The sequence below is a fragment of the Pinus tabuliformis genome, chromosome X (assembly GCF_031772625.1).
Source record: "Pinus tabuliformis cultivar Carrire ecotype Pingquan chromosome X, CPIR1, whole genome shotgun sequence".
NCBI lineage: Eukaryota > Viridiplantae > Streptophyta > Pinopsida > Pinales > Pinaceae > Pinus > Pinus tabuliformis.
In genome coordinates, this window is record NC_142308.1 from 137,079,086 (window position 1) to 137,099,208 (window position 20,123).

General features: G+C 34.9%; 1 protein-coding gene across 1 annotated transcript; it reads right to left on the reverse strand.

The window, feature by feature from the left end:
* Positions 1 to 763: 763 nt before the first annotated feature.
* Positions 764 to 19,558, reverse strand: LOC149138843 (formate dehydrogenase 1, mitochondrial-like). The gene is made up of 3 exons (XM_089450512.1): positions 19,460 to 19,558; positions 2,725 to 2,934; positions 764 to 1,138 (listed from the first exon to the last, which is right to left on the reverse strand). Exons 1-3 carry the CDS (start codon positions 19,556 to 19,558, stop codon positions 941 to 943), a joined length of 507 nt encoding a protein of 168 aa, XP_089306638.1. The 3' UTR covers positions 764 to 940.
* Positions 19,559 to 20,123: the final 565 nt, after the last annotated feature.

Genomic DNA, 20,123 nt, shown 5'->3' on the forward strand with positions numbered 1-20,123 from the left:
AGTTCGAGCATAAATTTGCATGTGATTAGGAATCATTTTTTACATCCAATATGGCATCCTTGGTTTCACCTTTTTTCAGCCCCATTTTGCATCTTGTTTTATGTCTTTTCTTACATCTTTTTTTTTTCCTTTTTTGCACCCAAGTTTGCATCCCAAATTTACACCATTATTTGCATCATCATTTGGCATATTAATTTGTAACGTTTTTTGCTTCTTTTTAACGCTCAACTTTGCATCTTATTTTACATCTAGTTGTTGTCTTTTTTTGCATCTAATTTGGTGCCCATTTATGTGTCCTTGTTTTTGCCCAATTTGATATCCTTTTGTATGCCATGTTTTGTTCCCTTCTTTGTGTCAACTATTGCACATTTTTTCACTTCTAATTTAAAACACTTTGTATGTCAATTGTTTGCATTTTGTATTAATTCCTAGTTTAACATCCAATTTTACTTTCAATTTTGCATCCATGGTTACATCCGCATTTGACTTCTTATATAGAGTATATTTTTCTTTACATATATGACCCCCTTTATAGATTCATAGTGAAATATATGATAGTTTCTAAATATCATTAAGGCAGATATCACAATTCAAAATCATTTGTAAAGAAATTTAAGAGAAATTGACAACATCCATCCAAAAAAATAACAATGTGTCATTAACAATTTTCAAAACATGTATAAAATAGCAACATAATACTAATAAAATCAGTATTATTTTTAATCAAAACAAGTAAAATTCAAATATGATTAACAAATCAAAATATTTCATGAATATCGTTATTCTACGATAAATTAACAACATACATAAATCAAACTCATCGTATGATTACAAAATCAAAATGTCTCATTGATATAGGGTAAATTCACAACACCCATCTAAACATAACAATGTCATTCTACACAATAATTTCTTCATAAAAAACAATGCATGTGCATGCCTAGCTACCACCACCAAGATCATCCTCATGATCATCTTGACCATCCTCATTACTCTGATCCACATCATCACCAACACCGCAACTATCATCATCATCTCCTCCTTCACCACCATCATCCTCATCCTCATCCTCATCATCTCCTGATATATGTTGAACATAATTTGGATCATCGTCTTGGCAATCATTACCTATAGCATTCTGACAAAAAAAATCAATATTACATGTTAGTATTAATTACATAACACAACGCATGTTTTTTTTATACAATGTTAACCATAAAATGAGGTAAGATATACTAGCATTTGCACCAGATGTTGCAAAGGAAACGCCGTAAGGCATAAATTGAAAAATACAAATACAACAATACTTTGATAAAGAATAAAAATATATTGAATGCTCAAATCAATGCCCCATTAACTGGAAGCATTTATTAGACATATCTATCAACATTAGGATTATACACAATGATCAAGAAATTTTCCATATATAAACAACAACTTCCACAACAACCTTTTGTCACATCCACATTTTAAGAAATGCCTTGGAATGTGATCGGAATCTTCCATATTGCCTTTTTCATTATGCAGATAAATCTTCCATATTGCTATTTTCATCATGAATATTGTTAGTTCATTGTTGTAAAGTGTTAGTGTGTTAAATTCAATACTATAAGTTCGACAAGTGAAAAAAATTCCTCAATTAGCATAATATACATTTTTCTCTCACCGTGTATTTTTCAGTCAAAGAGCACAAGTAACATATTAACATGTATTTTCCCTTCATTATTTTCATCATAGAGCCAAGAAATCTACACCTTATCTATAAAGTAACAAAAACATTTTGAAATAAGTTTAATATTTCAAGCCAGTGTCTAACCTATAAAGTAACAAAAACTTTTTGAAATAAATTTAATATTTTAAGCAATTGACTAACCTACTTTAATAATTGAAAAATTCTCAAAGATGAATTATACTCCATAATAAGAGAGCCAACATTGGAGCCCATACTTTCACTAAAACCAAAAGAAACACAACCACTTGTTAAGAAGAAATTCAAGTAATAACAATAAAACAAAAATAATAAACATTAAAGTATAAAATGGTATTTCCAACACACAAGTATAAATATACATGCTCTATGTCCATTGTTAGATTAAATGGGTGTGGAGAAAATTAGTAGAGAACCCAAAATTGTATTTCTAATTAGGATGGGTGGAGAAACGCTTTAAATGCGGGTTGTTGCCATTCTAATGAAACCCTTTGCAAAGGGGATGTTAAGATTCTGAGAGAAAAGCTAGGCTTGGTAGAGAACACCTTCCTTGTTAAACATTCCCCTACTGTAACCAAAAGGAAAGGGCAAGAGAAACAATAATTAGGTTTTTGTTCACAAGTTGTACAAAATATATAGGTGCTATTGATGTTTGAGTGAATAATGGGAGAGATTATTTATGAAATTGGGATAAGGCGCACCTAGTTTTGTCAGAAAGAGGCATATTAATGACAAGTACATCACATTTAGGTAGCATTTCGTCAAGATTTGTCTCCAATGTTGCTCCAGTTTTCTTTTCCAATTCGGGTCCTTTAGAAAGACGGTCGTGGTAAAGAAGCTTACAATTGAAGGGCTGTACAAAGGAACGCAATTCAATTCAACATCATGTAATGTTTATTATTATTAGATTGAAATTTTGAAACAAACAACATGCATGCGTAAGAATTATGGAGCACTGATTTTTGAAAAGAAGTTTGCAACATCATGAAGTAGTACTAGATCCTAAGAATGAATACCTTCAAACGCTTAAGTAGTTCTTTGCCAATACGCCCTGCACCAATAGAACCAATAGTTTTCCCTTCTAGATCATATGACCTGTAAGAAATTGCTGCCACTTTCCAATCACCCTCAACAATTTGCTTATATCCAGGCACAAAGTTTCGCATCAATATGAGAATGCGCATTAGCTCATCTTCTGCCACGGACACCACATTACTTTTGCTGATCTTCAACCAATGATGATACAAACAAATCAATGGAATTAAAAAATATATCCAATATAAATAAAATGAGTTTTTTTAAAAGTAACTCCTAAAGTGAGAAAAATAAAGTTAAAAAATATAACAATGACAATTGTGTAGTTAAAGTGTAACCAAAACAAAAATATATATACAACAATAGAATAAATAAAATGCGTTGTTTTAAAAGTAACTCCTAAAGTGAGAAAAAATAAAGTTAAAAAAATATAACAATGACAATTGTGTAGTTTAAGTGTAACCAAAACAAATATATATATATATATATATATATATATATATATATATATATATATATATATATATATATATATATATATATATATATATATATATATATATATATATATCAATAGAATAAACCTATCAAGTGTGGATCAAGCAGTTTGTGTCGGATTTAGCCCATAAAATGTCATTTTCAAATTTAACAATAGAATAAACCTATCTAGTGTGGATCAAGTAGTTTGTGTTGGATTTAATTCATGAAATGTCATGTTCAAATTTAATGGAGAGGGGTCGATTTAATGGAGGGGTTGTGAGTGGGAGCCACTTGTGAAGGGTAAAAATTATTCCGTAAGGCACTTAGTGAGACAGAGCCTTGCACAAACCTATTGACAACATCCTACAATTAGACAAATCATTCTTCCATCAACCATTGGAGCTGATCTCAACCTAAACACAGTTTAACTGATTATATATATATATATATATATATATAATGCACTGGAAATCTAAAAGTAGCATAAACATAGAGATACAATTGGAGAGTCTATACTGGTAATCTGGAAAGCTTGGTGCTAAGCAAAAGAGAGTGATGGGATGATGTCAATGTCCTCTAACCCTGATGAGGAGGGGCGGGGGGGGCAAGCTATTGGCTCATTGTTGGAATTGTCAAGCTCATGAAAGGATCCAATTGTATGATATACTATGTGAGGCACCCGAATGAGGATGCTCTACTTTCTTATCTAATGAACTTTTGATAATATCATCTCTACTCTGCTGAATGTGGGGGCAAAAGTCAATTGCGAGATACACCTAGCTAATCCAAGCCGTGCATAATCCTAGTGACAACATCCTGCAATTGGATAAACCATTCTTCCATCGAACATTGAAAGTGACCCTGACTTGAACTCAACCTAACTAATATTTTATATATATATATATATATATATATATATATATATATATATATATATATATATATATATATATATATATATATATATATATATATATATATATATCACACACAATGATAGTCTGCACAAAGCAGAAAAAAAAAACTATCAAACTATCTAATAGTAGCATAAATGTAGGGATACAACAGAGTGTCTACACTAAAAGTCTGGAGAGAGGGATGGGATGATGTCAATGGTGGTGGGAACCAGGCTATTGGATCACTGTTGGAATTGCCAAAAGCTTAAGAAAGGATCCAGTTGTGTGATCCTACGGGAGGCATAGGAATGATGATGCTCGGCTCTCCTATCATCTAATGTCCAAGCAAGGAAACTCTTGAAAATATTATCTCTGCTCTGCTGAATGTAGGGCTAGTCTAATAGGTGGAAGGTGCCATACTCTGGATCAGTCTGGAGCTGGTTTACCCCTAATGGGTGGAAGGTGCCATACTCTGGATCAGTCTGGAGCTGGTTTACCCCTAATGGGTGGAAGGTGCCATACTCTGGATCAGTCTGGAGCTGGTTTACCCCTAATGGGTGGAAGGTGCCATACTCTGGATCTGTCTGGAGCTGGTTTACCCCTAATGGGTGGAAGGTGCCATACTTTGGATCTGCAAAGTATCTGTCTGGAGCTGGTCCATAACTCGCTCTGATTATGTATGGCCTAGTCTAATAGGTGGAAGGTGTCATACTCTGGATCAGTCTGGAGCTGATTTACCCCTAATGGTTGGAAGGTGCCATACTCTGGATATGTCTAGAGCTGGTCCATAACTCGGTCTGATTATGTATGATCTGTAACCTAATATGGCACAACCCTGAACAGGCGTCAAAGATGTTGATTGACCACCAAGGCAGAAGGTTGAGGTGAGATCCCATCTAAAGTTGGAAGGAAAGAAACTATGGATAAAATCCTGGCTGCTCCTCTGAATCCGGGGTAGAATAACAATTAGGAAGTACCCTGCTCTAGTTTCCTCTTCAGCTAGTCCACATGTCACTCTGATCATGTGTGGTTTGTAACATGATTTGGTTGGAACCTATGAACAGACCTCAAAGATGTCGGTAGACTACCAAGGGTAAGATTACGAGGAAACCCGAGAGACCTCAACTCTATCGTGTAGTAAAAACTACATGAGAACATTGAAATATGAGTAGTTCAACTATATTATTATATTTAGTCATACATCAACAGACACAGAAGACAGTTAAAACAAAAAAGAGAACATATAAATTATCTTGGTACTCTGAGAAGTGTGGCAGGGGATTGTAAACTGAACCGTATAAAGCTGCCAAAAGAATTGCTAACTTGTTTTCAAGACAATTGTTGCTTGAGAGAGTGAGACTGAAATATAGCAGAAATTTCAAGCAAATCAAATACTTCCCAGACCTTCAGAGTCGATACAACTGAGATAGGTACAATTTTTAGGAGACACCATTATACCAAATACAACGCAACGTAGGTCACCACGGTTAAAGAGAGGACATCATAACGAAACAACGAATTAAACATGGAACCGTCATTTCTAAAGGAAACAATGGTACCTAAAGCTGTTCGAAACGTTCGAAGGAAGGAGCAAAATGTCATTTATAAGAAAATAGTAAACTTCGTCCACAACAACGCTACTTAGGGTGGAAATTGTTGGGAAAACCACCACAAGAAAGGAACAAAAAATGGGAAGGCTAGAAATGCAATTATCTTTGCCCTTGAAATGTCTGCTAAAAGGAGAGGAGAGTTTGAAGGAAATTAAAGAACTCAAAAGGCAGTCCTTGGAGTCATCATTGCCCGATTTGAGAGAGCTTCCATTTTTTGAAAGAGTTGTTTTACTTGCACCTCCCCTCTCCATTTTGTTAAAGAGTTGTTTCACTTGTTATGCTAGAGTTTTTCGGTTGTTATGGAGGAAAGGCATGCAACAATTTTCAAATTTGAACCTCTTTAGCATTATAGTGTTCCACCCATGATTCAAGCACCTGAAACTCTCTGTTTTATTTACAGGAAAATAAAGAGAGTGTTAGTCTATCTGTGTTTCTCGAGATGTAATGCCCCATATCCAAAATACGAAAGCTACAGGAGAACAATTATTACACAGTACAATCTCACCATTACAAAGGAGTCGATAAAAGACCAAATGCATTAAAGCTTTCCAAGAAATTGCAAAAACATACAATAACACAAGTGAATATCAAGGTAAATCTGCAGCACATGTTGGATTGGGGATAAAGCCAATATCATAGCATGAGATTGACAATTAAATGAGTTGTAAATAATAATGGAATGATATGGAATTGAATAGCCTACAGGCTGAATATAAACAAGAAAGTTATTATTTCATTGTTATTAATTTATTATAAAATCACATTTTTTAAAACAATAATTATTTTTATTTCAATACCAACCATTAACTAATTTCTAAGAATAATTCTAATTATTGTTGTCCACTTCATCTTCTTTCCATTTCTGTACCATGAGGGAAAAACCCAATACCATACCTATATCTTAAAATTAACATTAAATATGTCAAAATAGCTCAAGCATATTTTTGCAAGCATATTTTGGAAAACAATCATTACAGACGGATTAAACAAAGAAGAGCGCTTTGAGATCTTCCGCAAATCTTTTAGGAATGTAATAAGAGAAAAATAAAACCCATGGGTAAGTACAGCCAAAAGGATAATGAATCAATCTAGTCACAGTAAATATCAATATGATAATCCAGGTAAGATGTATTGTCACTTTTCCTGATTTCAGCCCTCTTGGCACCGGTAGGTTACCTATATCCTCACCCAAAACCAAAGTAGAAATAGCCTTGGCTGGGAGACTATCTTTCAAAATTGACAAGGTATTATTTCTATCAATTAGAATGCACATCCTCAGGTGTTCAAGAATAATTAATAGAACAGTCAGCTAGATGAGCAGATCCAATTTAGAGAATCTCACTCAGATCTACTTGACATCACCTCCATGATTTAAATAATGATTGGAGGAGTCTTAATACTCCAGAGTCCAGATCACTTAACATACAGAAACTAAGGCAGCCAAAGAACAATATCCCATCACTCCCATGCCACATATATATGTTTAGGTATAGTTGGAAGGACACATACCTTTCCTGTAACTAATTCAGCAAGGTTGTCATTACAAGTTTTGGGCTATGTTCACTGCCCTGGTATTGAAAGGTATACAGGTTGTTCACCTTAATTACACACATCAATGCATATGTATGTTCAGGGTTTAAGCTCATAGGCCTGTAGCTATTACAACAAAACTACAAGTGTAAATATATAATACAGTGAATTCATTTCTGAGCAAATTCCAAGTCCAACGTTTGTTCAAGCCAAACAGTCATAAGGTTCTGAGTATCTTATGGTCAAGCATCTCATCAAAAATGCATTCCATCACATTTTATCAATACCCATGCACTATCAAAAGACACGACTCTGTTCCTTCTCCTTGTTATCAAAGGACACGACTTTCTATATGTTAATTTATACAATCTTAATTCTTATTCTATTCTCTATGTACTTTCTAAATCCTAATCCAACATATCCTAGATCCAACTTCTGCATATCCAAGGATCTTCATACTTCCACCTTCATACGTTTCTCACAACAAGACCCAAATATAAACCAAGGCTCTGGAGGAGAAACAAGAAGAGAGGAGTGTAGTGACCAACCTGATCTGATCTGCTAATAATACTACAAACTAAAAGATAACTCTCACTTTATTGTTTGTAGCTTCTTGGGGGTGAATGTGACAATGCTATATATATCATAAGGATCTGGAATCTGATATCTCCTCTTTGTTGTGGGCTGCTGGTTCCAGGGTGAGAAAAAGTGGTATAAAAGTCCTCTAAAAACGAAGGTGAAGGGTGTCATAGTGAGGTGGTTTTCCAGTTGCTTGTATCTATATAAACTATAAATGGATCTTTACTATAAAGTATTCTAAAGAGTTTCTTCAACTTACTTTAATATCCTTTTAAATTAACTCGTCCTCTTCTCAAAGACCCATATATAAATAAAGCATTGTTCATCTTTTCAAAGCTCATGTCTTAAGCATTCCATTAATACCAATAATAAAAAGAAGGATGATGATTCCGATGTATGTAATTTGTAGTTCTTGTTGCCTATGAAGTCTAAGGAGCTTAATCCCTCAAGAGTAAAACAGTAAAAGGAATTTAAGTCTCGGTCGTATTGTTAGTTCCTAATCTCCTACTAACAAAGACATTCCGCTATCTTTTTTCAGGAGTCAAGACTAAACTGTATGTAATCCAAAACATACTTTCTTTGTCCAAGATTTCCCTACTTGTAATAGATTACTACAACCACATATACTACAAAAAGAAACCAATAACTCCTAATTATTATTCTGATGCCTTTGCGAGTTACTGATTAGATAATATAAACAAAGGAGTTATTCTTTATTCCAAGTGATACTAAACTAATAAGAAGACTAATCATACTATTCTTGTTTGTATTATCTCTGTATCTTTTCTATCTAAAGTAAATCTAAAGAGGAAGAATTGCTTGTCCTAATCAAGTGGGGTGAGGATCTAGGGCGACCAATGGGAGAGGAAGGCCTAAATGAGGCACACACTTCTTCTGCTGCTAGGGCCTGGGTTTTTAATAGGATAACCACAGGGATATGTTGCAAGGACAGGGGAATAATTGGTTCTATGCAATGCCATGATCTTCTTTACAAGAGTCGCTGCTAATCCCTTGAATGTATCTTGTTTTTTTTTTTTTTTCTTCTAGGATGGACCTACTTAGTCCTTCAACAACTAGAAGAAATAAATAAGGAGACAAGGTACAACCTTGTTTTAAGTTTTAACCCTCTTGAGGGTCTTAAGAAATTAGAGGCTGAACCATTTATAAAAAATGCATAAGAAGCTTAAATTACACATCCCATAATCTAATTTACCAGTGGTAAGTTGAAACTAATATGGATAAAAAGAAGTATCAGAAAGAGCCAAGACACCCTTTATAAGCCTTGGAGAGGTTCAACTTGATCACCATTATTGTAAAATTTTTGACTTGAATAATATGGAGGCCCTCTTGTGCTGAAACAATTGCTTCATGGATCTGACGATCCTCTAGAGAACCAAGCGGTTCTATTATATGAACTTACAAAGTAGTGCTTTCAATCTGACAGCCAAAACCTTAGCCATTATCTTATAAATACAATTAGACAAAGAAGTGGGTCTAAAAGCATAAAAAGACTCAGGTTGATCCACCTTTGGAATGAGTGCAATAGAGGTCCAGATGAAGGAGCCAGGGAGCCTTACTAAAGCTTCTCATTTCTTCCACTACCTGAAGTAAGTTGTCTCCCAACACTTCAACAAATCCCAGGTAGAACTCCACAGTCCACCCATAGGGATTGGGACTCTTGTCCTTATGGAAAGTGGACAAACACATTCAAAAGTGCTTTTCTGGACAGATCACCATTGCTGGAACTTTGTTGACTTGAATAGTGTAGAGGCCCTCTTGTGCTGAAACAATTGTGTCATAGATTTGACAATCCTCTAGAAAACCAAACTGTTCTGGTTAGATGAAGTTAGAAAGTAGTGATTTTAATCTCACAGACAAAACCTTAGCCATTATCTTATAAATCCAATTACATAAAGCAGTGGGTCTAAAAGCATCAAAAATGTTCAGTCTCAAAACTCTGAAGTAAATTTGTAAAGAATGTAGCATTAGCTTTCTTGGCTTAGTGAAATCCCTAATTTTCTATCCTATTTGCCTGTCTTAAAAATCTCACGAAAACCTGTAAAGATTGTGCCATTGTGTACGCTTAGTCTCTAAAAGCCCTAGCTTTCTATCTTCTTCTGTGTAATTTGAATAGAACACCATCAAATACCAGAATTATCAATTCCCATTCTCCAAAACTTTTAAATGTGCGGAACTGAGACAGAAATCATTCAATCAAACCACTCGAAATGCATCTGAATGCTGATCCATTAACTTAAAGAACTTCTTCCCAAACTCTGCCATTTTTTAAACAAAATTTTGAGCACAACCTTGTCTAGTCCATTTATAGAGAGCGTTAGTTTATGAAATCTTGCCTGTAAGCCAAAATAGAGTCAAAATTTTCCATTGAAAGCTCAGAATAACTGAACCAGAAATAACCCTTGTGAAATTTGCTGCTTAAAACATTGTTTTGAGCACGGCCTCTTTCTTCAGATTTATTTTAGATAATACGGTAGCTTATTTAATGAAATATTTCCAGAAAATTGAAATATGGCAAATTTTTCCAATCAAGAACTCTAAATAATTTCATTAGGACAAGGCGTAGAGGATTCATGACGGCGACAAGAAAATAATGGCGCTTTGCAATTTTAGCACTCTCTTGCAGAAAAATACCTTTTCTGAAATCGTTTTGACCACGAAGAAACGCAGATGAACTGTTGGAAGTCGTGCAGAGAGAGATCTGGTGGCTCGTGGATCGATTCTGGGGAAATGTTTATGCAATTGCAAACCATGATTGTTCATATGCGAGCTACTGAGCTCGTTGAGAGGGATACACGCAATGGCGCCAAACTACCAAGAGGACTTGAATTTAAAGGTGGGATAGAATATCTACCGTCCGATCATGTCATCCACGGCCATATATTTGTGTTTCAGTAAAAAGGATTTTTAAGAATTTGAAATATTATACATTTTATAGAATTTGAAATATTATACATTCTATTATTTAAGTTGAATAATAGTTTTACTTTGGAAAAATAGTTGGGCACATCAAATAAAATATTGATGCGACGGACATAGAACTCTGAAACAATAATGCACCCTTCTCTAGCTGATGTGTCAATGCTTTCTTTGAAGTGGAACTTAAAGAATTAAGTAATTATTCATTATTAAATTGGGATTTTATATAAATTAATTGATTATTTATTAATGTTAATTTCATTTTATAATTTTATAGTAATTTTTAATAGATTTTTGTTAAAGATAATTATTTGAGCTATTATTGTATCAAGATTTTTGTTGTGTCTTTTATTATTATATTTTAATCCACTTTAAACATGCTCAAAATATGTTTTCATCTTCATTTGTGGAGATTATCTACTTGCATATTCAAAAAGTTTTGATGTAGTTTTTGCCTTGAAAAATGATTATTGTGATTGTAATGGTGAGAAATTATTCTATAAACAGTGTTAAGTGTTATTTAGAATAAATGAGAAATTCTTTTTGAATATATAAGACTAATCTTTGAGAGAATAGATATATATTCCCTAATTATCACATAAACAAGGGGTTAATCTTGCATTTAGTGCTTTATCTCTGTAGAGTTTCGCTAAACAAAGGGAATACCTCCTCCTGCGTGACTTCGATTGTCCCTCCCTCTTACAGGATTGCAAAGCATTAAGAATTGAATCTTCTTTATTTTAAAGATGTAGTCTTGTCGAATATACCAAAAACATAGTAGGATTCTTTCATTATTGACAAAATCAAGCACATGTGCAAGGGAAGTATTCATCTATGGATGGTTAACAAGTTCATTAATAACTACAAGCAAACGCTTCAAACTATGTATTTAATGATCTCTAGTCATCATCTAAAGAGTTCAAGAATCAAATCAATTCCAACCTAAGTTCTAAGTATATGGTAAACCTCTACTCTAGAGGTTCTATTATTGTAAAATTTCACAACTATGGAAGTTGTGGCAAGGTCTCAAAGGAGGGACTTTCTTTTTGGGGCAAAACTAACCTTTTTTCAAAAGATAGTTTCTATAATTGAATCCATCTTCAATATCCATTTCTTCAACCCCACTCTGCCGGATTTGAATATTGAATCCCCCCTACTTATTTTGGGATGAGATGATCTTTCAAAAGCCAACATAAATATATTGGGGACTTACAACAATATACAAACTAAGCAAGGAAGGGTATACACACATGTGTTAGAATTTGAATTGAAGTTGACTTGAGCAAAGGTATAACAATGCATATTTAATTAAATATTGGTGATTTTAACAACCACGTCCATTAGATTAAAATAATGATACTTTATGTGTATCTATATGCAAAGACAAAATACTTGAAAGGCACCTTCCCAACAACAAAGGTCATTATAAGAAAAATGGAAAAATAACAAGTTGATGGGTGGTATGATTGAATGAAGAATCAAAGGGCAAGAAAGAAGAGACATCCAAGTTTAGTCCTAATAAAAGATTTTATGGCCCCTTCCAAGGAGTGCGTTATTAAGAGGGACACAAACATGATCATGGAGTCTGTGCTAAAGTCTTATGGGAGAAATAGGAAGCATGTGAATGAGATATTATGGATTTCAAAAGAGAAATCATGTTATTCAATCCAATAGAAGCAAGGGGATTGGTGCTACTTGAGACTCCATAAGCTCTAAATCAATTGGTGAAAGCAAGAAGTCTAAAAGATAAATGCAAAGAAAGGAATATCCATCTATGTACAAATCTACAATAAATAAATTCAAAATTATACAGTGTTTCCATATAGACAATGTTAGGTCCCTATAACACTAGTGATTCCCCCATTACTAGTGTCATTGTGGCCCTTACTGTTATTGTTGTGCCCTTATTGTCCCCATATTGTTATTATTGTGCCCTTATATTATTATTGTTATGTTGACTTTGATTATATTGTGACCCCTTAGACTCCTATATATAGAAATGAGGCTTTGTCATTTGTATCATCCAATAATTGTTCTTTTGTGTAATGTAAAGGAGGTTTCCCCCTCGAAGAGGCTGATTTCTAAGTTGTTGATCTATCTTTTCTATCTTTTTGTGAGTTGGTTTCATAACAGACAACCTAGGTTCGAACCCTAAAAAGTGTAGGGTCTTTGTGAGTGTTTGTGAGGGAATGTGTTTGACATCACATAATTGGATTCCCTTCATCATCAAAGAGACATGTGTCCCAAAAGTCAATTTGGTTTAAGTGGATGTTAATATGATACATTGTATATTTTCTGAGGGTAGTAGCACAATTGGAAAAAGGCATGTTGGCAAGCCCTTGTGTATCCAAGTGATCGAAAGTTCAATCCCCCAGACATATCTCACCAATTGAACTTAAAAAAAATATGATACATTGTATATTGCAAAGCCATTAAGTTAAGTAATGACCTTGGCTAACCCAAATATTTAATTAGAATTTAAGCTCAAACACAACATTAGAAATGAAACCTTCACTCTAGATCTAAGGATATAGGGGTCAACATTGGATATTGGATACAAGACAAGGTGATCAAATGTATCTCTTGGACTAGCATTTTTTACAAAGGAATACAAATTTTAATGCTTATATTAACATGTATGTATAATATAATAATGAAATAGTCACTCTTTAGTTCATGGATAAAAGTGTTGGTGTGGAAGGAAATCTCGAGGGATGTGTCACTATAGTCATAAAAATTGCATTTATTGTGGCACATGGAGAACTTATTAATTGGGTGTAGCTTTAAAAATGGATAGGAGTGTTATCCTCCCCACCTAACTGCAATTCCTACAAATGACATATTTAGTGATTAATGAGTATATTGTTGTAATAATTTTGAACCCTGTGTTAAGAAATCCCTATGCAATCCAATTTAACTTAGGTACCATCCTCAAAATGAGGAGAAGTCATTTGTGGGTTTCCTTAGAATGTGTATTTCAAGGAAGAATGTGTACTTTGTCGATATGTTGAAAGGTTTTACAGTCTTTGTGTTTTAGTGTACCATGTCATGTTTGGCATTGAGCGTTGGGTGTGTTGGAAGCCAACTCTTGGTAAACTCAAATACACTTGTCCTAAGGAGGGAGTTGGGGTTTTAAGGTTCTCTGGTTGTAAAAGCTTTCAAAGTCAATGTTTTTCATCCTCTTCTTGCATATTGCAGCCTCAAGGCCATTCGATGAGTTGGTGGTCATGCTTAAGGTTTTCATCCTATTCTTGCATTGTGCTTAAGGTTGATTGGTACCTTGTTCCATGAATTATGATCAACTTTGGGTCCTCTTTCAGTAGACACCTCCTAGCCACAGTATTAAAGGCAACATATTGGTTTCCTTTACTAATTTTAGCTTGTAATAAATTTAGATGTAATGGTTGTCACACGCGTTCATATAAAACTACCTCATAACAAAGCTAACACAAGCACTTCTACCCATGCCTACATCACATCACAGAGGAGGAATCAATCAATATTATTCAATATCCCGCATTCGAGTATCCCTCCTTTGAGGATTCAATCCAACATTTATGGAGATCAGGTCATCCATTTACAATAACTAGCTTTGCCATATAGCATGTTCATATTCCTATTGTCATGGCCGAAAGTACCACCAACATATATCTTATGCAATACGAATAAATAATTAGAACGCCTCAATGGATGCAATTCATCCTATAATGCATAATGCATATATTAGATAACCCGAACCATAGGCTCTACCGTTTCAAAACAAAATCATTTATCATACATAATCAATAATCCGTCTGCCACAGTTGCATGACACGTTAACATGTGTATCTTAGGGATTATGCACAATTAATCAGAAGTGCAGCATTGGATGCATAGCACAAATAACTTGTACCATAGTTTATACAGTCGAGCCTTAACCACAGTTAACAAATTTGCATAGCGGCTCAAGCACGACTATTCACTATCTTAACAAAAGACAGGTTAACACCAATTCTACATAAGATCCACATACTGTGACTGTAATTAGAATTTCATTTATGTGCATCCATAAAATCATCTCATTAACGCCACATGCAGTGCATTTAAAACTCAATCAAATTCTCTCATATGCTAAGGAATTTATAACATAGAGGGTAAGAAACCAACATACAGAACAATCCACGCAAGTGAGTCAAACTAGATCAAAAGAGAGAACGACACTTGGAAAACAGAGCACCGCTACCCAACCTAGAAATGACTCTTTAGTTCACCACCGAGTCGAGGTTCTTGCCATGGATCAACTGCCTCCAATTGATCTATGCAATGGGTATTTAATACCTTCTTTCATGATATGGTTTCCATTAGCAGTGTCTCGCTTTTATGGATCTTTTTATCCATTTGCGTAGGCTTATCTCATAAAAGCTCACCTTTCTCTCCCATGAGGATTTTCCTCATAGAAGATTGCCTTTCTCTCCCGCACAACTTTTATGTTTTTCTCAATGGATATTTATCTCCAATCCATCCAACTTATCTAGAATTAAATCGAGAAGCTTTACCATGAAAGAATTATCCTTTCCCATTCACCAATGTGATTTGGCAAGAATCTCATCTCTTGGTGTCTCGCTTTTCCAAGTGATTAATTTATTAATAATGTATTTACTTTTTATATTACACATCATACCTAGCTTTTCTCAGCTTAGGTTTGCAAAGTTTGACACACAAGGGAGGGGTGTTACATTTTGGATCCCTCTCTTTCCTTAAGATCCCTCCAACTGCAGCTAGAGTTCTTAGATGATTGTAAGGAGGAAGCCCCTATTGGAAAGGGACAGACAGTTTGAAGGTGTCTATCTTGTTGGTAATTCCTATATCGAAAAGTTGTATTTTCATAGTCCAGGGGTTGGGAATACACAATTCCCATCCACTTGAGCTCAATTTTATCTCGCAAAACTTCATTGGGATCTACCTAAACACATATGCAAACATAGGTGAAAATGCCTTTCAAAAGTCTTTCCCTGTCTACTTTGACGAATCTTCCAATAAAATTGCCCACTTTTTCTAAGAGATCTAGATGGGTAAAGTGAATGGGAAAACTGGGAATCTTACCCATACTAGAGTAGTCATCGGCAACATAGTGAGAGGATTGAAGTTGGGAAACCATGGCTTCACTAGAAGACCAACTCATCCCCAAAACCATGGACCTTGGTCAAGGATTTTTTTCTTATCCTCAATACATTCGAAGATCACCACAAAAAAACATGGGTCTACATCCACCCAAACCGGCATTCATCCAATCCTATCATAATCGAACAGAAAAACGCTACTTTTTCAATAGAAAATGGGGAATAAAAGTATCACCCAAGGATAATGACCATCGCATCAAGCGCTCAATCATAAGGGAGGAGCAATAATTTGACAATCACACGTCCTTGATTTCTATTGATTTAACTCTGAACACTCACGTAATATTCTCTTGCTTGGCGAATTAAACACCACTGCATGGAATGGACGAGGATTGAGCCGAACCCTGGATGAAGCCCACTTCATTCTCATCTAAACACAAAACTATATATACGTAAAAGTTATTACAATAGATTCTGACTGCCAACACCTCGAGGTTCTGTTTATATGTGGCTACCTTTTATGGTTACTATTGAATGTGTGATTGGCAATAGTAATGGCAACTTAGGGCTGCCAAATTTCCTTTGATTCCCTCACTACATCCTAACACAAATAGTTGTTCAATGCCTTGGTTGTCTTTCAAAACTGGTAGGCAGCGTCTTCTTTGATATTTCTCGATGGTTTTAATTCCACTACAATCACAACTTTCATTTACATAAACTTCGTGTTTTCGCACGAACGACGATTGTTCCAAGGTGAAATGTCACTTGGATGGTTTCAATGTTGTTGACCCATCATAACAAACTAACGGATATGCCCATTACAATTTTATACCACCCCATTATCAATATCAATTATGCATGGGAACCAATTAAAGCAACTTTTCACATTAATTTTATATGAGCATGAGAACATGTGTTAACAAGCAGCCCATAAAGCCTCATTTTGAATGCCATAGTCACTTAGAAGGAATTCCTCTTATAGTAGCATCCTCCCTACTAAACTTTGCTAGTGCTAACATTAGAACCACCATTACAACAAGATATCTTTCTAGTGTTGACAACACCATTATAGTAAGATACCTCAAGAGAGACAGAAAATTTAAAAAGTATGATAGTAATACGTATCCAGAAGATGGTATTGAAACTAGTAATTGTTCACGAATCCATAAGATTGTAAGGTCATTCTCATTATCATAATCATTGTCATCATCATCACCATCATCCTTGTCATTTTTATTGCCATCATTACATTATCATCATAATCACCATTCATGCCATCATCATCATCATTATGGACATTGTTTGCAATTGTTCATAATTGTAGATGTTGTAAGAAATATCATCAACCCAAAAAATGTGATCAGTGCTAGAAAAGGGTTGTTTAGGACACATTGATATACGTAAGAGAAATAACAACTCTATTTTTGACAGATGATCGATGACGATCATCATCACCACCATTATCATCCCCATCATCATCATTAATGTAATTTCTATCGACATTGTTGTAATCATGCATCATCATCATTCATGCCATTATTGTTTTTGATGATGACCTAGATGAAAATGATTATCATGACACCAAAGATAATGCTTATGATTATGACAATGACAACATCTAAAATTGGGAAGATTTGCCAACGTCATTAGCATCGTCATCATCATAATCATTGCCATCATCATCATTGTCATTGTAACCACTATCGTCTTTATCATCATAATCACAATTCATGTCATCGCCATCATCTTCATTTTCATCATTGTCAATATTATTGACATTGTCATCAATTGTTCATAATTGTCAATGCCATAAGGAATATCATCAATGCAGAAAATATGATGAGTGTTGGAAAAGGGATGCAAAAGCGAACATAGAAATGGGGGCAACAATAGAAGTAAAATTGGATGAAAAGTGGATACAACATAAGTAGATGCACAACAACATGAAAAACCTGACACAAAAGTGGATGCAAAAGTAGATGCAGTTGTCAATGCAAACTTGGATGCAAACATGAAGGCAAAAGTGGAAGCAAACATGGGTCCAATGGTAGGTGTAAAACTTGGCACAAATTGTGGTGAAACAAATGTGGATGCAACAACGGAAACAAAAGTATATGCAAAAATGGATGAAACAAAAGTGGATGCAATAGGGGATGCAAACGTGGAAGCAAATGTGGTTGCAATGGTAGGCACAAGATATGGTGCAACAAAAGTGGATGTAACAATAGACAAAAAATATGAAAAATAAGATGCAAAAATGGATGTAAAAGTGGAAGCAAACATTGATGCAACAGGCAAAACAAAATTGGATGCAAAAAATGGATATAATGTAAGTAGATGCAAAAGTAGATACAAAACGAGATGCAAAACCCAATGCATAAACCTGACATAAAAGTGGATGCAAAAATAGATGCAAAAGAGGATGTGAACATGGATGCAAAATTGGAAGCAAACGTGGATACAACAGTGAGTGAAAAACATGGTGCAAATTGTGGCATAACAAAAGTGGATGTAATGATAGATGCAAAAAAAGAATCAAAGTATGATGCAAATGAAGATTTAAAAAGGGATGCAAAAAGTGAAATTTAAAATGGGTGCAACAGTGGATGCAAAATTGTGTGCAAAAGTGGATGCAATAGAAGTTGATGCAAAAGTAGATGCAAAACGAGACACAAAACCCGATGCAAATCCTGGTCCAAAATTGGATACAAAAAGGGATGCAAAAATAGATGTAGTAGTTGATGAAAACCTAGACGCAAATGAGGATGCAAACGTGGATGCAAAATTATAATCAAAAGTGGGTGCAAAAGGAGGTGCCAAACTAGGCGCTAATTGTGGCACAAAAATATTAGATGCAATAGTGGGTACAATAATAGATGCAAAATAGGATGTAAATATGGATGCCAAACAAGAGGGAAAAGTGGATGCAACAAAATTAGATGCAAAATTTTATGCAAAACTAGACACAAAACACGATGTAAAACTTGGCGCAAAAGGGATGCACAAATGGATGAAAAAATGGATGCAAAAAATGATTTAAAAAAGGATGCAAAAGTCGATGCAAAAGTTGATGCAAGTGTAGGTGCAAAAAGTGGATGCAAATGAGGATGCAAAAGTATGTCAAACAAAATTAGGTGCCAAACTTGATGCAAAACCTGGAACAAAACCTGGTGTAAAGGATGACACAAAACTTGGCATAAAATTTGGTGCAAAACGTGGTGCAAAACCTATTGCAATACCTGGTGCTAAACTTGGTGTAAGATTTGGTGCAAAACTTGATGCAAATTTTGCGTCAAGTTTTGCACCATATTTGATAAATGGATGCAAATAGCACCAAAAATGGGCTCTAGATGCAAAAAAAAGAAGTAAAAAGGGATGCTAATCGCTGGTTTTGTTGTAGTGCTAGCTGACTCTCCAAAAATGGCTCATCATGTACTTGTGCTCCACTATGTGTTTCTCAAGTTGTATAATCTATTGTAGCTCACCTCCTTGAATGTCTCCCATAGGGTCTATTAAATTATCATCATACACACGGGAATATTTATTTGGCCTGTTGTCAACAACCCCATATGACTTCTCATGCACCTTAGAGGAATCCTCATACGAACCCATGAACTCAACCATCAAAGCAGAATCCTCATCTGGAAAGTCAGAAAGAACCTCCTCATGCTCTGACTCTGCCATCTCATCTGTGTCACTCATGAATGATTGGTCAGGTCTCCAAGGTTCCTTGTAGATGAAGCAAATACCTTTCATCCTCATCTCATTCTTGTTGCATGGTTGGTCACCAAAAATCCTCTGCAAATCGTCCTGGGTCAACCATGTCTTGAAAGATTTTATGTTCTACTTAACCAACCTCTCAACTAGTTCAAAAGCAATGGGTGAGACCAATTGTTCCTTCCTCCAAATGGAAAACAATATAGACAACAACTTCATGCAAATGACATCACAAACTCCCATACATGAAGACAAAATGGACTACATATGTGTCTTGACCATGTCAGGATGATGTTTCCTAATGCTAAAGAAATGTTGGAACATTTGTAGGATCAAGTCATCACACTCCAAATCAAACATGATGCCCTATGTTCTAACCATGTCCATGACTTCTAGAATCTCTAGCTTCTTTTCAAAGGTAGAACCCTTGTTGTTATGCAAATCCGAAAAGGTCTCTACTATCAGTTTGGAGACTCTCCTCATGATGTAATCATTGTAAGGGGGTATATGTGCAGTTAGTATCATGATACTA

What these genes read in the sequence shown, in the direction of transcription:
- LOC149138843 (XM_089450512.1), bottom strand. Translation starts at nt 19,558, where the DNA reads ATGGCAGAGTCAGAGCATGAGGAGGTTCTTTCTGACTTTCCAGATGAG. An exon ending in CGTATGAGGATTCCTCTAAG is followed by an intron (nt 2,935 to 19,459) that starts GTGCATGAGAAG and finishes CATTGGTTGAAG; the next exon opens with ATCAGCAAAAGTAATGTGGT. An exon ending in AACTACTTAAGCGTTTGAAG is followed by an intron (nt 1,139 to 2,724) that starts GTATTCATTCTT and finishes TTTTTTTGTCAG; the next exon opens with AATGCTATAGGTAATGATTG.